General features: G+C 49.7%; 1 protein-coding gene across 8 annotated transcripts in view; it reads right to left on the bottom strand.

The window, feature by feature from the left end:
• The window catches only part of EFR3B (EFR3 homolog B), a 148,344-nt gene that overhangs the window by 58,311 nt on the left and 71,699 nt on the right, over nucleotides 1-18,334 (bottom strand). For all 8 annotated transcript variants that reach the window (XM_053249698.1, XM_053249671.1, XM_053249719.1 and 5 more), the window contains 2 exons: nucleotides 12,278-12,354; nucleotides 8,837-8,964 (listed from right to left, as the gene is read on the bottom strand). In XM_053249698.1, coding sequence (XP_053105673.1) covers nucleotides 8,837-8,964; nucleotides 12,278-12,354 — 205 coding nt within the window. Of the gene's footprint in view, nucleotides 1-8,836; nucleotides 8,965-12,277; nucleotides 12,355-18,334 lie in introns of those variants that run through there.

An 18,334-nucleotide genomic window follows, 5' to 3' on the forward strand; every position in this document is an offset into this window, starting at 1 on the left:
ATTGCCTGGTGCACCATGTGGGCCACTATCTTCCTGGAGAATAGGTCCACCGATGGCCATACATGATAGCTAAATGGAACCTCCAGATTCAGGTGACAGCTAAATTGTCTGGTGGGCCACTGCACAAAATAGGATGCTGGACTAGATGGGCCTTGGGCCTGATCCAGCAGGGCTGTTCTTATGTATCCTCCAGAGGCAGTATACCTCTTGATAACGGTTGGTGGGGGACAAAAGTGGAAGAGGGCTATTGCCTTTATGCCCTCCTTGATAATGTTTCTGGAGGCATTGAGTTGGCTCCTGTGAGAAGCAGTATGCTGAACTAGAAGAAACTGTGGTCCAATCCAGCAGCGCTCTGCTTAAGCCTATAGTCACAAATGAAACCTCCATGTTCAGAGGCAGTGTGCCTCTGAATACCTGATGCAGGGGGTGGGACAACAGAGCAGAGTTGTTACTTTCCTGTCCTGTTCGAGAGCTTTCCCAAAGCATTTGCCTAATCCCTGTTGGATGAAGGAGGCTGGACCCATGCGGAAGAATGAGGCTTCGACTGCTTGGGTTTTGTAAATAAGCCCTTGTAAGTGAATTGTATTATTGCACTGATATTCCTAAAACCTCATCATTATCATAAATAGATTCTGATTGTAAAATGCTTGCAAAGTCCCTATGTATGGAAAAAAAACTAGCAGGGTCGAGAGTCCATGGCTTCTGTGAAGGACCTTTCAGTTAAGGATGATGCAATGCACTGGCTGGATTTTGGCGGGAAAGGGAACTTTAATTGTATTGGTTATGTTTTTAAAAATTGAGGGAACGGAGTTGTACTAATTGGATTGTTTGAAAAACCATCAGGGCAAAAATGTGTGTGTGTGTGTGTGTGTGTGTGTGTGTGTATAGATATAGATATAGATATAGATATAGATATAGATATAGATATAGATATAGATATAGATATAGATAGAGAGAGTGTGTTAGTTTAAGCTGGAGCTGGAAAGTGTTAAGCTTGGAAGCTTTGAAAGAGTCCTGGGGAGAGTCAAAAGAGTTGGGGTTGAAGAAGAGAGTCTAAGAGGTAGTTGAAGCTCCAGTCCAAGCTGAAAACCCTGGGGTCAGGTGGAGTCTGGAGAGAGACCACAGAACTGAAGAACTGCTGGCACAGGGCTGTTAAAAGCACTGGCAGAGAGGGGAAATCTCTGCAGAGACAAAATCACTATGGACTGGAAAGCACCAGACCGGAGGCTGAACGATGAGTTGCTAGAAGTGATCATCAAGGACTCTCAGTTAGGGCTCAGTGAGAGTTAGGTTAGTGGATGCACTTTTAATTTAACCATATTTTGATTGTTCCTTATGCTCATTTGGCTGATTTTTTTAAAATGCTGAACTTGTGAAACAGCTTTTAATTGAACTAATTACAAAGTAAAATGTCTTGTATAAGGAAAAATTGTAGCTTCTGTTCACTCCACAGCTATAGGCTTTACCAAAGTTTGTTTTTGAAACAGAAAGTTGGCAGGCTGTTGTTGTGGTAGACTCAGCCTAGAGCCCAACACTCTCCTTGGTGGCAGCGGTTAAATGTTCAGGGAGATCTGTGTCTCGTGTTGGCAGCAGGGCAGAAACTCCACAACCCACCTTGGGTTGATCCAGGGGGGCAGTTCTGAGACCTTTCCTTACTCTCATGTATTTCTGGGACAAGTTCTGGTACTGGAAATGGTTTCAGAGACTAAATCCTGATTCCACTGATCAGGGGCCTGGAACAAGGCTACAACAGCTGGGTCTTTTTTAGTTTAGAAAAAAGGTGACTAAAGGGAGACATGAGAGAGGTCTATAAAATGGAGAGAGATATATAAATTTTTCTGCCTCTCTCATGACACTGAAGGCCAGCAGATTCAGGAGCAACAAAAGAAAGCACTTTCCCTCACAATGCATCATTAATCTATGGAACTCAATGCCACACAGTGTGGTGATGGCAACCAGCTTGGGTGGCTTTAAAAGGGGCTGGGGCACATTTGTGGAGGAGAGGTCCATCAATGGCTACTAGTCGTGATGGCTATAGGCTACCCTCCAGGCTCAGAGGCACAATGCCTCTGAATACCAGTTGAAGGGGAACAACAGCAGGAGTGGGGGCCACCCCCACCAGTGGGCATCTGGTGGGCCCACTGTGGGAAACATGCCGGACTGGATGAGCCTTTCTTGGGCCTGATCTAGCAGGGCTGTTGCTTGCATGTGGAGTGGGACAGTAAAAACAAAACATGAGAGAGAGAGAGAGAGAGAGAGAGAGAGAGAGAGAGAGAGAGAGAGAGAGAGAGAGAGAGAGGTGTCTCTGCAGCAAAGCCAAGGGGGACCAGAGTTCTGTTCTCTGGCAACTGCAAAACTGACGTCACTGGGGGCTTCTGGCACCCCTGAGGATTTAGCCAGCCCGACAGGCAAAAGTAATCACCCGACAGAGGAGAAAAATGGAACACTCACAGCCTAGACTGCAGCAGTGCCGTGTCAACAGAGGGTCTCTAAGGCCATTTATTAAATCACACCCATAATGCCTCCTTATTGGAATGAGAGAGAGAAGAGAGAAGAGAGACAGGACGGCAGGCTATGAATCTTGATTGGGTACACATTGCTGGCTGGGTGGCCCCATTTAGCTTCAATTGCAGGATTTGCCCCATGTCACATTTGGTTTCAGAGACAAATGGGATCAGCTTTTGGGTGCAGTGTGGAGACGGAAGGCCAGTCTGCACAACTAGCAGATGCGCAAGTGGCAATGCTTCTCCTAGGTGGTATCACTGCAAGCTTCAAGACTTCCCACCCACACATGGGAAGGGAGCACGTCAGGGAGCGAAGCTGCCTTTTCAAGATGTTTGTTATCTAGGGGAGGATTCAAATACACTATGAATTCATGTCATGTCAAAACGTACACACCTACAAAAAGTTTTCAATACTGATACCGTGCTTTTTGGGGATGCCGGCTGAATCCTGTCCCCCATGACATCCAGCACCTTTTAAAAACTACATCTTCTTCCCCAGAGTGGGACCCCAGCCAATCAGGGGCCACACAGTGCACAGGGTGTCATCACAAGATCAAAGATTTGGCTCTGCAGTGACATCACAAAGCCAGTCCAGAGGGAAGGAATTTGCAGTTAAGGCTTTGTAACTTTAAGCATAGGTGGGCAGAAAGGTAGCCAGAAATTTCAGAGTGCTGACAGGCCTCCAGAGTACATGGAAGTGAGGGGACTCTTTACGTCAATGCAGAATAAATATAAGAAGATACACACAAAATTAAACCACTCCTGTCCACACATTAAATTTATGACTGGCCATGAGACAGGGGCTAGTTCTGAGCATAATCTGTCTTCCAGGGTTGGTACAGGGGCCTGTGAAGGAATGAGGCCTGAACCTCCTCGTTCTGGGTTACAGATTCGATCCTGAGTATGTATTTGCTTACGCCCTATGTTCAGTGTTAAAAAGCTGTGCAGGACTCAAAAGCTCACAGCTCCAGTTCTGCAGGGTGGTTTAGGAGGGGAAAGAGTTTTACTGGTTAACTTTTGGAGGGAAGAGAGTGTTTTATTTGATTGGGTGTGTTTCAAAATAAGGGAGGCAACTTGAGTTGTCCTGATTGGCTGGTTCAGATAAATTTGGAGGGGGTGGGGAAGAGAAGAAAAGGAGGCTTGCCTGCAGCAGAGGGTTAGTTGAAAAGTGGGAGAACTGAAGCATTAAAGTCAGTTCAAGTTGGAGCCTGGGAGAGCCAGGAAAAGAGAGCTCAGAAGACCTGCTGAAATTAGAGCTGAAAAATCACTGGGAGAGTTAGGCTGAAAACTCTCCTGAGAACTGAATCACCCTCAAAGCAGCTGAAGGACCAGTCAGGAACTGAACCTCCAGTACTGGTTCTGGGAGAGGAGAGCTGGTCTTGTGGTAGCAAGCATGACTTGTCCCCTTAGCTAAGCAGGGCCTGCCCTGGTTGCATCTGAATGGGAGACTTGATGTGTGAGCACTGCGAAAGATTCCCCTCAGGGGATGGAGCCACTCTGGGAAGAGCATCTAGGTTCCCAGTTCCCTCCCTGGCAGCATCTCCAAGATAGGGCTGAGAGAGATTCCTGCCTGCAACCTTGGAGAAGCCACTGCCAGTCTGTGAAGACAATACTGAGCTAGATAGACCAATGGTCTGACTCAGTATCTGGCAGTTTCCTATGTTCCTATGTACTGGAAATGGAAAGGAAGATCAAGACCTGAAGCTGAAAAAGGGGCAAAAGCCAGGCTTGCTGCAGAAGCTGATTGAAGGTGATAATAAGAAAACTCCTGGTAAGGACTCTAGGGCGCTTCCCAGACTAGCTGGAAAGTGCCCTAGAAACGTATTCAGAAACGCATTCGAAACATAAACAGCAGGGGGAACAGTCTCGCAGAAACTAACAACCCAAAAAACCAGCAACTTCCTTACGTTGGATATACGACGTCCTTGCTCTATATCGCAGTGATGAAATTCGAGACAAGGCATTGGCAATGTGAACGGCCCCCTGCTGTCCACATAGGGACTGCGGTGTCACAATGCAGGAAGTGTGGAAGCACACTTCAGTGATTCCTTTAGGAGCTTTTCCACCCTACCTAGCTTTGAATGAAACAGAAGTTTGGCAGGCTGTTTCAGTAGACACAGCCAGCGAAAATAAAGAACTCTCCTTGGTGGCAGCAGTGAAGCTTACGTTCATGGGGCTGGTTGAGACGGGGCTGTGACAGTCGAAGACTCCTTGTTCATGGTGCCAACTTTGCTGAATGCTCTCCTGGCCTCAACACCAATATTACGGGGGGGGGGGGGCGGGGGGCGGGGATGACTTTTTAAAAGGTGGCCTTTGGGGTGGGCAGTCGTCTCCTTTGCAGGTTACTCTCCACTCAGCGGAGACAATTCTTATATGCTTATTAGAAGACAGGGACCCAACCATATCCCTGGCGGTTGCTAAATTTTGTTATAGATTGACCAAACTAAGAGAAGCTAGAGCACAGCAATCGGTTACTGGCAAAGATTCCTGATTTTATATATTTGATGACATTTTAGACTTTGTTTCCATTATTGTTTTCTCTTTTTACGGTGTATATTCTGTGTATATTGATGTTTGATCTAAGATCGTAAATAAACAATAACAATATGTATTTTGATATTATTGCATAACTTTGATATTTATTCTTTTCCACAAATTTTTGCCAATAATGCAGGAGTTCTCAACACTGGGTCCCCAGGTGACATTGGACTACAACTCCCAACATCCCCAGCCACAATGGCCAAAGGACAGGGATGAAGGGAGCTGCAGTCCACCACCACCTGGGGAATCAGTGTTGACGGTGGCTGCATTACTGCAACCCCTGCATTACCGGCAAAAGTTTCTGGGAGGAGCCGAATAAGCACAGAGGCACAGAGACTTTAAAGTGGTGATTCTCTTATTCTGAGCAGGGGGAGAGCAACTGGCCCTATCCGGCCCCAGCACAGCATCCCTCCAGTGACCGTTGCTGGTATCTACCTTATGTTTCCTTTTAGATTGCAAACCCTTTGGGGACAGGGGACCATCTTCTGGATGTATTATTTTTCTATGTAAACCTCTGAGAACTTTAGTTGAATAGCAGTATATAAATATCCACAGTAGTAGCAGCTCTGTTGTGGGCATCAATGAAAGCAGAGTTTTCCAGATGCTGGATGCCCAGGGGACTCCCCACTCAAGGGAGCTGCAGGAGAGAGAACCGTAGTGTGGCTAGAATGAAAAGGGCTCGTATTCAATGGAGTTCCACTTCTTGGAGATGAAACAACCTCCTGCTGCCAGCCAAGACCGCAAACGAAGTGTCACCTGCTTGTCAGCTTAAGACTGCTGATCAAAGCAAGGGTTGCCATCAAAGCAAAGAGAAAGGGGGAAAAAACACCCCCCCACACACACACACCATGCCCCACACCCCATCCTGCAGGCCTGTCTGCCAGAAGAAAAGGCTGACTATCCTTCCATATTGCTGCCGAGCTCTTGGAACAACCATGTTGTGTGCATTCACAAGAACAGGCACACACACACACACACACACACACACACACACACACACACAATCAGGGCAGGTGCAGCATCCAGTCAGGCTCCAAGCTGTGTGCGCCTCCTGAGAAATGGTCACGTATTGGCAAAAATAGTGGTAGTTGGGAGGCAAAAGTGATCCTAGCCGTGATCTGGGTAAAAGACAGTGTGGTGTGTCCTTTTCCTCCCCTCTTGATTCAGTGCTGGGAGGACCCAGTGTGGGGGGAGAGCTGGTCTTGTGGTAGCAACTAAGCATGCCTAGTCCACTTAGCTAAGCAGGGTCCACCCTGGTTGCATATGAATGGGAGGCTGGAAGTGTGAACACTGTGAGATATTCCCCTCAGGGGATGGAGCCGCCACTCTGGGAAGAGCAGAAGGTTCCAAGATCAGGCTGAGAGAGATTCCTGCCTGCAACCTTGGAGGAGCCGCTGCCAGTCTGGGTAGACAATACTGAGCTAGACAATACTGCCAGCTGGGTAGACAATACTGGACAGACTCAGTATATAGCAGCTTCCTATGTTCCTATGGGGGTTGGCCGCTGCCACCCCATCCGGATCACGACAAGCAGGGGGTCACTTCCACTTCTCCCAATCTTTGCCAACACGTGGCCATTTCTAGGGAGCAGACACGGAGCTGGGAGTTTGTCTGGGTGACCCTCCCACCCTGATTTTGGCTGCAAGAGCCAGCCTAGGGCTTCCGGGATGGAGCCGTATTTCCAGGTGCTGACCTTCAAATCTAAAAAGCGTTTGTTCTTGAATTACAGGTACCGAGACATTCTCTATTTAAACAAACCAAAAACCTGGATTATTTCTCTCCCCCACCACCCACTGCCCCCCCCCCCAATGCATTTTTGCAATATTTGTGAGAGAGCCTTTGGAGGTTAAAGTGCAGGGTTCTGTTTCCCTGAAGGAATTAACCAGCGATCCAAGTCAAATAAACATCTGACATCAGAGGAAAACTATTTCCCCTTGGAAACCTTTGCATCTGCCATCCAAGGTCCATTTTCTATATTGCAAGCAAAACCTTATTAACAGCCTTTTGATCACGGAGCCTGCGACAGAGCTTGGAGAAGGGGCTTGCTCTGAGCTCTGATGAAAGCGGAAATCTCGGCAGCCTTTGAAAGCGCTCACATTTTTCATGCTTCTTAGTGGCATTTCTGCCTGCCTGCCTGCCTCCTTCTACCGTTGGCTTCATTATCTGACTGGCAGATAAAAGCCAAATTCAAAGAGCAAACAGTAGAAAAGAGACAAAAAGGCATTTCGCCTGTCTAGCCTTTTTTAGTGAGGGAAGCGGGGGTGGGGGTGGGGAAGGAAGCCATCCCATAATTACTGGAAAGCCACATTTCATCCAACATCTCTAAAATCAGAGCAGCAATTTATTCTCGGAGGCAGCAACGCCCACAGAAGCAGCTCACCAGCCAACACCACCAGCTGTACTTGCAAAGCGACAGGCAGGTGTTGGGAGAAAGAAGATGGATGTAGAATCAGTGCCCAGCAGCTGTACCCAAACACTGAAGAGCAGGATTAACGAAGCAGCAAGACTTCTCTGACAATGGGCAAAGACCTGAAAGCCAACTGACCCATCTTTCGAAAGGGAGAAGAGAAAGAGCTCCAAGGTGCTTAATCCGAGGCTCTTTAGTGGTAGATGGACTACAGGTTCCATCACTCCCAGCTGCAACAGCAACTGTGGATGATGGGAGCTGTAGTTCAACTAAGCAGCCTCAGGTTGGCCAGCCCAGAGCTAGATCCTGGGCTGGTTCACACATGGTTGTAGCGTCAAGTGGCTACTTGGGTCATCACGGGCAAACTCCAGGGAAAAGAATGGTCATATCAACTCCCTATCAGCTCAAGCACTATGTTTTCCCAACAGAGTCTGTCAACATATTCAGCAGCCCGTCAAAGTTTACGGTAATCAAGGGGCAGATGTGCACTTGTGGACCTGCTCTCGAATGCTAGCAGCCAGATGCACGAAGCGACGGCAAGAGAAAAGCATCGTCTGAGACAACACAAGGCAATCGGGGAGTTCCCTGGTGGGTTTGCAGTGACCTGCTTAGGAACATAGGAAGCTGCTTTCTACTGAGTCAGACCCTTGGTTTCTCTAGCTCAGTATTGCCCACACAGACTGGCAGCAGCATCTCCAAGACTGCAGGCAGGAGTCTCTCCCAGCCCTATCTGGAGATGCCAAGGAGAGAACTTGAATCCTTCTGCATGCAAGCAGACAGATGCTCTTCCCAGAGCGGCTCTGTCTCCTAAGGGGAATATCTTACACTGCTCACACATGTAGTCTTGCATTCAAATGAACATAGGAAGCTGCCACATACTGAGTCAGACCATTGGTCTATCTAGCTCAGTATTGTCTACACAGACTGGCAGCGGATTTTCCAAGGCTGCAGGCAGGAGTCTCTCTCAGCCCTATCTTGGAGGTGCCGCCAGGCAGGGAACTTGGAACCTTTTTGCTCTTCCCAGAGCGGCTTCATTCATCCCCTGAGGGGAATCTCTTCCAGTGCTCACACTTCTAGTCTCCCATTCATATGCAACCAGGGCAGACCCTGCTTAGCTAAGTCCTGCTTGCTACCACCAGACCAGCTCTCCTCCCCAAATGCAAACCAGGGCAAAGCCTGCTTAGCAGAGGGACAATTCATGCTTGCTACCTGCTCTCCTCCCAAGTGTGCATCTCGAGCAGCACCTGTTTGCAGCCACAGGAGATGACCAGGATAGGTCATGGACGATACCCACGAATGCCCACTCCCAGGCCTGCTGCCCAGAAGGGAGCTCTGAAGCCTCAGCGGGGGGGATGCCTCACGCTCTCCCAGAGCCCCTCCTTACCCATATCGGTGTCTGCTCACGTCTCGGATCAGCTTTTCCGACAGGTACGCCCCGATGCGGTCCAGCTTCTCGGGAGCAGAGAGTGCGTAGAAAGTCAGCTTCTCCATGTTGGTTTTCACCAGCCCATCCTGAAAGAGAGGTTGCAGCGGGAGGTGAGCCGGCAGTGGGTCTTCTCCCCAGAGCCCGAGGGACGCGAGGAGGCATCTCTGCTCAGGGGACGACGACAGGCAAGCACAGCAGAGAAGCCTCTCGAAGGGTCAGTCTGAGCCCAAGCAGGAGGGGCCGGGCTGCCTCCCAGCTTGTGCCACAGCCAACCTCTCCTCTTCACTAACTACCTGGCTTAGCCTCCAGCCTCTGACTTAGCAGAGGCATTCGTTTGGAAAAAGCAGCACGTTTAATAAAATAAAGCAGCAAGACGGAAGGCAGCAGGGAGGAAGAGCAGCTGATTGAGGCTCAGGTGTCGAACAGGCTGTGGGGAGGCTTCAGCGCAGGTAGAGTCACACCTGGCCCTCCGTGCAGAGCCCCTCCAGAGGAGGCGGGTGCTGCAGGCAAGCCATGGGCCCCAGCTCCTCCCAGGGGCTCTGCCCGGCACCAAGCTGGCCTTCAGCCATCCACCCGGCAGTGACAGCACCAAGCTTGAGCTCATGCCAAGATCTCTACGTCTGAGGGTGTGGTAGGAGGGGAAATGCCTGGTGGGCTGTGCCTTCCACAGAGCCCCCCCCCCCGCTCCGCATCTCTCAGGGTTCTGGCTCCCTTTCCTCCCCTCACGGAGGGATGGATGGCTAACATGTGAACCCCAAAGTGGCACCACAGGCAGGCAGAGGAACTGCTCCAGACTCCCACTTTATCAGTTTAATAAAAAAAGAAGATCAAGGGAGGGCTCAACAGGAGGAGGGCAACGTCAGCCTCCCCAAAGTGGAGGAGGTGGGCTGACACATTCGGTGGGGCCCGGAAGCAACACCTGCCTGCTCCTGTCTCCGTCAAACTTTAAAGAAACGCTTCCTTCAAAAAAGATCATGAGGCTCCTGGCAGATGAAAAGCATCTCTTCTGCCCACGCGTTGCATCTTCAGCTGGGGAGAGGGCAGGGGAGGCAGAGGGAGAACATATGCAAGAAGACAGCCTGCCCCACTGCTTCCTCACCTGGCCACGTGGCTACCTCTTCGCCCAGGCGTTTATGAGGGTGAACAACAGCCAGCTATAGCTGCAGAGTTCCTATGGCTACTACCTGTGGCCTCTTCACCCAGGGTTTAGCTAACCGATTCAATGAGCACAGCCATCCCTTGGCAGGCCCAAGTTGGGGAAAGTGGGGGCAGAAGCAATTTTGGAGCTCTGGCCAGCCTTGCAAATGGTCCTCCTGTGCCCAAGCAATGCATATCGACTCCTGGCTGCATGTGACACAGACCGCGTCTCATTTACCGATACTGTTCCAGATCTCATTGTGCTCTGGAGCACACAGAACACATGTTGATGGAAGGCAAAGAGAGCATCTCAACGATGCACTGCTTAGTGAAATCTCAAAGATCCAGAGAATGTTTGGGCTGGATCACCTTGCCTCAGGAGGCAGCTTTAGTGCCCCACACAAGACTTTCTCCCCCACCCCTGCCAAATTCCTTCGGCCCATCTCTGTCCTCTTTCAATCTTAATGTCACTATTGATTTCTATCACTGCTACAGCACCACCACAATCACGGTACTTTGCAGAGTAGCCTAAGCAAGAAAAAGCCAGCTCTGTACCATGAAGAGGGAGGGAGGCAGAGGACATGCTAGGGATCCTTAGGAAGGGGACTGAAAATAAAACGGCTCATATTATCATGCCCTTATACAAAACTATGGTGCAGCCACACCTGGAGTACTGCATACAATTCTGGTCACCACACCTAAAAAAGGACCTTGTAGAACTGGAAAAGGTGCAAAAGAGGGCAACCCAGATAATCAGGGGCCTAGAGCACCTTTCTTATGAGGCAAAATTACAATACCTGGGGCTTTTTAGTTTAGAAAAAAGACGACTGCGGAGAGACATGACAGAGGTCTATAAAATCATGCATGGAGTGGAGAAAGTGGAGAGAGAGAAATTCTTCTCTCTCACACAGAACACTAGAACCAGGGGTCATCCCATGAAATGGATAGCCAGGAAATCTAGGACCAACAAACGGAAGTACTTTTTCACACAATGCATAATCAACTCGTGGAATTCCCTGCCACAAGATGTGGTGACAGCCAACAACTTGGATGGCTTTAAGAGGGGTTTGGATAACTTCATGGAGGAGAGGTCTATCAACGGCTACTAGTCGGAGGGCTGTGGGCCACCTCCAGCCTCCAAGGCAGGATGCCTTTGAGTACCAGTTGGAGGGGAGTAACAGCAGGAGAGAAGGCATGCCCCTTTCAACTCCTGCCTGTGGCTACCAGTGGCATCTGGTGGGCCACTGTGCGAAACAGGATGCTAGACTATAGATGGGCTTCTTTGGGCCTGATCCAGCAGGGCTGCTCTTATGACAGACAGGAAAGTCTAAGGGCACAAGGAGTAAGCAGGAGCAAAGGCACTTCCAGGGACCAAGACTCAGCCTCAGTCCAGGATGAGCACCAAGGGGTTGAGCCAAAGGCTTTGAGGGAAAGGGAGGTGGCACACACTGAAGGCACTTAGCAGAGGAGCCTTCCCAGACATTGGCAGCTGTTTTAATGGAGCAAAACAGTTTGGCGCAGTCAAGGGCAGATGAGCTGGAGGAGGCAAGGTCACAGAATGGGATTTAATGGGGAAGGAAGGGCAGAAAGATAGGAGTGAGGGTCAGGTTTTGAAGAACACTTCTTGTACTCTCACTGGTCCCCAGATCTTGTGGTAGCGAGCATGACTTGTCCCCTTTGCTAATCAGGGTGTGACCTGGTTTGCATTTGAATGGGCGACTACATGTGAGTGCCGTAAGATATCCCCCTTTGGGATTGGGGCCACAGCAAGTAGGAGAGCACCTGCATGCTTGCATGCAGAAGGTCCCAGGTTCAGTCCCTGGCAGCATCTCCAGGTTGGGCTGAGAGAGACTTCTGCCTGCAAGCTTGGAGGACTGCTGCCAATCAGTGCTGGCAATACTGAGCTAGATGGATCAATGGTCTGACTCAGTTTAAGGCAGCTCCCTATGCTCCTAAAATGCCAAATTCTTTGAGAACCTGCATCTGGGCACAAGAGGACATCATGCATATCAGCGTAAAGTTTGCTTATAGGCACAGTACTGGGAGCAAACCCCACTGGACACTGGTGCTTACTTCTGAGTAAGCATGCACAGAGCTGGCTGTCTTTTGTATGATTCTTCCGGATTCAAGAATTCAGATCCTTGGTGCAGAATCTGGGTTGCAAGCCGGTAGGGCAGGAGAGGGCAGCAACCCAGAATCCCGCCCCGAGCATCAGGGTTGGCTCCACAAAACATGCTTCACCAGGGGAGTCCTTTTCCTTACCTCTGGATCCTCTGGGAAAATATTGTCAACAAGCCTCTTGTAACGAGGACGCAGAGCTCCACAGCAGCCGCACACACCTGGAACAGAGAGAAGACCCCCCCTCCATTAAACAAGGCAGCAGCGCAAAAGAATTTGTGTTCTCAATTAAAAAGGAGTTCTAAGCAACTGCTTGTCCAAAGGAACCAGGGAGGCACCAAAGGAGGCAACCAATCTCTGCTTCCTCCTGGCCACTTGGGTTGCTCCTCTATCTCCCAGCCAAAAGCTGTGCTTCCTGCAGACTGGCCATTTGTCAGGGAGAGCTGCGCAGAACCGCACAGCTCTACCTGACAAATGGCCAGCCTGCAGGAAGCACAGCTTTTGGCCGGGGTAGGAGATCGAAGAGCAAGATTTGGCACCCTCCCGGCTCCTCAGGATGGACCGCTTCAGTTATCATCCTTTTTCCATTTATCAAAGCAAAAAAGGCACAGCTAAGGTTAGTTTACAGTCCTAGGAAAATCCCTTTCAAGCAGCGGAGAGGGATTGCCACTTTAAAATCGCCATCCCTTCATGCCTGCCTTTCTCCTTTGCCTTTATTCTATTTTATTTTATTTATCAATCAAATTTGTACACCGCCCCAAACTTTTGTCTCTGAGCAGTTAACAATAGCATAAAACAAGTTAAAAACATATGCAAAAACTTAAAACAATTCAACAATTTAAAAATCATCCACGAATTAAAACCTTAAAATTTTAAAGAACGGAAAAAGCTTGGGTGAAGAGGTGGGTTTTCAAATCCTTTCTAAAAATTGTCAGAGATGGGGAGGATCGTATCTCAGTAGGGAGCGCATTCCACAGTCTCGGGGCAGCAACCGAGAAAGTCCGTCCCTGTGTGGCCACCAGCCAAACTGGCAGCAACTGGAGACGGATCTCTCCGGACGACCTCAATGGGCGGTGGGGCTCATAATGAAGAGGACGTTCTCTTAAGTACCCAGGGCCTAAGCCGTTTAGGGCTTTATAAGTTATAACTAGCACTTTGTATTTTGCCCGGAAACCTATTGGCAGCCAGTGTAACTCCATCAACAAAGGAGTGATGTGGTCTCTCCGAGATGACGTGGAGACCAACCTGGCTGCCTCATTCTGAACCAACTGAAGCTTCCGGACTACGTACAAAGGCAGCCCCACATAGAGCATATTGCAGAAGTCAAGTCTGGAGGTTACCAACATGGAGGCATCCTGCCCTCCCTCAGAGAAGCATTTATGATTTCTACCAGGTCTCCTACAACAACACCCCTGCTAGATAGAACAAGCCATGTTGGACAAGGGTCAAGAGAACAAGTGGTAGGCCTCACTGTTCCAAGCAGTTTCTCCACATCCTCAGGAGTCACAAACTGAAACTGATCCAGACAAACTACATAAGAGGAGTTGTTGGACACCTCCAATTCAGACATCATAAGAACATAAGAAGAGCCATGCTGGATCAGGCCCAAGGAAGCCCATCTAGTCCAGCATCCTGTTTCACACAGTGGCCCACCAGATGCCGCTGGAAGCCCATAGGCAGGAGTTGAGGGCATGCCCTCCCTCCTGCTGTTACTCCCCTGCAACTGGTACTCAGAGGCATCCTGCCTTTGAGGCTGGAGGTGGCCTATAGCCCTCCGACCAGTAGCCAATGATAGACCTCTCTTCCATGAAGTTATCCAAACCCCTCTTAAAGCCATACAGGTTGCTGGCTGTTACCACATCTTGTGGCAGAGAATTCCACATGTTGATTATGCGTTGTGTGAAAAAATACTTCTGTTTGCTGGTCCTAAAAGAGAGCCAGCGTGGTGTGGTGGTTAGAGTGCTGGACTAGGACCAGGGAGACCCGAGTTCAAATCCCCATTCAGCCATAAAACTAGATGGGTGACTCTGGGCCAGTCACTTCTCTCTCAGACTAACCTACTTCACAGGGTTGTTGTGAAAGAGAAAGAAACTCAAGTATGTAGTACACCGCTCTGGGCTCCTTGGAGGAAGAGCGGGATATAAATGTAATAATAATAATAATAATAATAATAAATTTCCCAGCAATCAATTTCATGGGATGACCCCTGGTTCTAGTGTTATGTGAGAGGGAGAAGGATTTCTCTCTATCTGCTTTCTTCACTCCATGCACGACATCAAATTAATTGTGGACTCTCCATCTAAGTCGGCCTGAATCCGAAAGGTTTTACCTGCAAAAAATGCTTTAAACACATCACAACATGTAACTGATGGCTCCAAATTCTGATTCAAGGAAGGGTGGGCAGATACTAGTCCCTTCACAACCCTGAACAACTCCGCCGCATGTGAACTTGCAGATGCAATACGGGCAGAAAATAACCGCTTCTTTTCCGCACGTATTGCCTGAGCATAGATCTTTAAATGTGTTCTATGTCGCAATCTGTCGGATTCGAGTCGAGTCTTTCTCCACTTGCGCTCCAATCGCATACCTTGCCTCTTTAGCCCCCACAGATCTTCCGTATAACAAGGGGCCAATTTTGAAGCGGGTCAGAGGGGACACTTGGGAGCAATCGTGTCTACTGCCCTGGTGAGCAAGTTGTTCCAATTCTCAACCAGGGCATCAACAGGATCACCGGCAAAGCCAACATTGAATCCCTCAAAGGCTTCTTGGAATCTTACTGGATCCAATAACCTCTTCGGGCCGACCATTCTAATAGGCTCCTTGCCCCTGCGGCAGTGAGCAGTGGTTGTAAGTCCAACCTTAACCAGATGGTGGTCCGTCCATGACAATGGGGAGATCGAAGGAGTCCCCATCCACGGAACACCACCCTGATCAGAGTAAAAGACCAAATCAAGCGTGTGACCTGCAATGTGTGTCAGTCTGAAGGCCACTTGAGATAGGCCCATAGTTGTCATGGCCGCTATGAACTCCCGAGTTGCCCCAGACAGATTGGTCCCGAAATGAACACTGAAGTCCCCCAGCACCAAAAGTCTGGGAGACTCCAACACAAGTTGCGCGACCAAGTCCATGAGCTCACTGGGCAGCGGGGGCGATCGGTACACCAACAGAAGTCCCAATCTATCCCTGGTCCCCAAACTCAAGTACACACATTCAATACGGTCCGATACCCTGACAGGGACCCTGGTAAGGGAGATATTGTTCTTATAGACCACAGCCACTCCACCTCCCCGCCCACGTCCCCTCACCTGCTCCTCTACAGAATATCCTGGAGGGAGAAGCTGTGACCAGACTGGACCACTAGCCTCCCCAACCAAGTCTCAGTGATACATACCAGGTCGGCCCCTTCATCCACAATCAAATCATGGATGAGTTCAGGCTTATTTTGGACCGACCTGGCATTGCAGAGGAGCAAGATAATGTTACGTGAGTTGTTGGCAGTGCTCCCCGAGGTCACAGAGCTGGCAGGACAGCTGGAGTGGGAGACAGCTATTAAATTTCTGACTACCCTTCGCCTGTCTCTCTCTTAGCCACAAGGAGATGTAGTGCTTTTCTCTCAACTGTGTTCATAGATGTTATAAATAATAAAAAGCCTTCCCTACGCAGTAGCCACCGTATGCACTGGGCAAATTAGACTTCTGCTGATGAAACATCGTGTCACAATTAATCTGTCAAGGCACCACGCACCAGGAGTTCTCCTGTGGAAGTGCCACTGAAACAAGCAGGAGACAGGCAGAAGCACTGCTGGTGGACCATGGCCGCCTTCAGTAATGGGGTGAGTTGGAGGAGGAAGACCTTAAAAGGTCTTCCAGTCCAACCCCTGCTCAGGGCAGGCATCTACCACGACAGGAACAAAAGTGATTCAGATCCCTTTATTACGGGTCATCGACTAGATAAACAATCACCATACACTTGACAGCAGACAAAAGAAACGACCTCATGGACATGGTAACTACATCTTCGGTTCAATGAACTGTGTAATGGCCAAAGGCTGGAAAGTGCAACCAAGGGGACCCGAGGAAAGCCACTCTTCCCCAGTCGCAGCTGTTCATCTGCAACATGAGGTCACAACTGGCTTAATTTACAGGGTTGTTGTTAACCATTATAGTAAGAGAAGGTATGCGAAGCACATAGCACAGTCTGAACAATCTGAACAAGCTGTGGCTCCCAACTCAGGGCCCTCCAGGTGTTGCTGAACTACAACTCCCATCAGCCCTAGCTGCAATATACTGTGGCTGGGGATGATGGGAGTTGTAGTGCAGCAACATCTGGAGGAACCCATGGTTGGGAACCACTGCTCTGATGCATTTGATCAATGCAGAACATAAAACTGTGCTGGACATAAAGCTGCTTTATACCAAGGCATAGGAACATAGGAAGCTGCCATATACCGAGTCAGGCCCTTGGTCCCTCTAGCTCAGTATTGTCTACACAGACTGGCAGCAGCTTCTCCAAGGTTGCAGGGCAGGAGTCTCTCTCAGCCCTTTCTTGGAAATGCTGCCAGGGAGGGAACTTGGAACCTAGATGCTTTTCCCAGAGCGGCTCCATCCCCTGAGGGGAAGATCTTACAGTGCTAGTCTCCCATTCATCTGCAACCAGGGTGGATCCTGCTTAGCTAAGGGGACAAGTCCTGCTTGCTACCACAAGACCAGCTCTCCTGCTGCTCTCCAAAGTATCAGGCACAGAAGGGTCTTTGCCACCCCTGCTATCAGGATTGTTAAACTGCAGGTGCTGAGAACTGAGCCTGGGACCATCTGTATAGAAGGCACGAGTTCTGCGGTAAGGAACTTAAATGCACCACCCAATAAATCATCCGCTCAACCTGTGCTCCAGGCTGGGGGAGGAGAGGATGAGATTTTCGAGGCAGCCACTTTTAGCAGACAGATGTGCGCTCCGCTCAAGACAGACAGCACAAAATGCTATTATTCAATCACTGCTTGGAGCCACTGGTGCCTGCTGCACAGGGATGATTCACGGCAGCTAAACACCCCCGCTACATTTCATGGAGAAGAAGACAAGGAGGGAGAGAGAAGCTTCATCAGTCAAAGGCGGAGAACTAGACCAGACAAAGTTCTAGGAGAATGTGCTGACAGGAGTCATTTTGCAGTCACCCAGATGGGTCTTTCATCCTTTCAAACTTGTAAACAGTGATTTCGCATTACATGCAGCAAATCCCGAGATATCAAGAGTTAGGAAGAACAGCGCTCCCTTCCTCCTAGGGAGAAGGAAGGCCTGGACTACACACTTAGATCGGAAGGGGCTGAGGAGATACCCTGCCCTTGCTCCCCTGCAGAATTAGACCTCGGCCCCTCTCCCTGCTCACATCTGCTCTCTGACTGGGTGAATACAGGGTGGGCAAGTAGTAGGGCTGGGGGCAGCTTTTTTCAGAGATGGCAGAAAGTTGCTGAGAGCTGGTGTGGCCAGTAGCAGGAGAGGGTCCCTCCCTCCGTGGTAAAACGCCTGCTTTGCATGCTGAGGGTCCCGAGTTAATTCCCTCGTATCTCCAGCGAAAGGAGCCTTGGGGACAGGGGGCTGGAAAGGCCCTGCCTGGGACCCCAGAGAGCCGGGGAAGGTCCCAGGCTGCTAGAGCAGGTTTTCCCAACCTTGCTGTTGGGATGCTGTTGGATCACAACTCCCATCTTGCTCAGGCTGAAAGCTGTTGTGGCTGGGGATGTTGGGAGCCGTAGTCCAACAACATCTGGGGAGGGACCCCAAGTTGGGAACTGCTATGTTGTGGGGTGGGGGGGGGGGGGATGGACTGCTTCAGTAGAAGACCATTCCATTGTGCTCATACATGGAACAGTAACTTTCCTCTGCGTAAAGCACCATGTCCAACTTCACTCTGAAATTTCAGCTTCATTTTGAGCCCAGGCAAGTTCTTGGTTCCCACAACTGTTTCTGGAAGAAAGTCTTGAATTCCAGGGCTGCTGGTGAAGCTGACTCAACAGGTCAAAGGCATGGCTGCAGGGCCGTGATGCAGACACCCTGGTGAAGCTAAGCCTGTCCAGGCGTGGTCATCCCCTGCTAAGTGAGCAAAGACACACTCTTTTTTTTTTGAAGTGGCGATTCTCTCCATTCCGCAGGGGGAGAGCTACTGGCCCTGTCCATCCCCAGCACAGCATCCCTCCTGTGGCTGCTGGTGGT

Source organism: Hemicordylus capensis, chromosome 1, assembly GCF_027244095.1.
Source record: "Hemicordylus capensis ecotype Gifberg chromosome 1, rHemCap1.1.pri, whole genome shotgun sequence".
Classification (NCBI taxonomy): Eukaryota; Metazoa; Chordata; class Lepidosauria; order Squamata; family Cordylidae; genus Hemicordylus; species Hemicordylus capensis.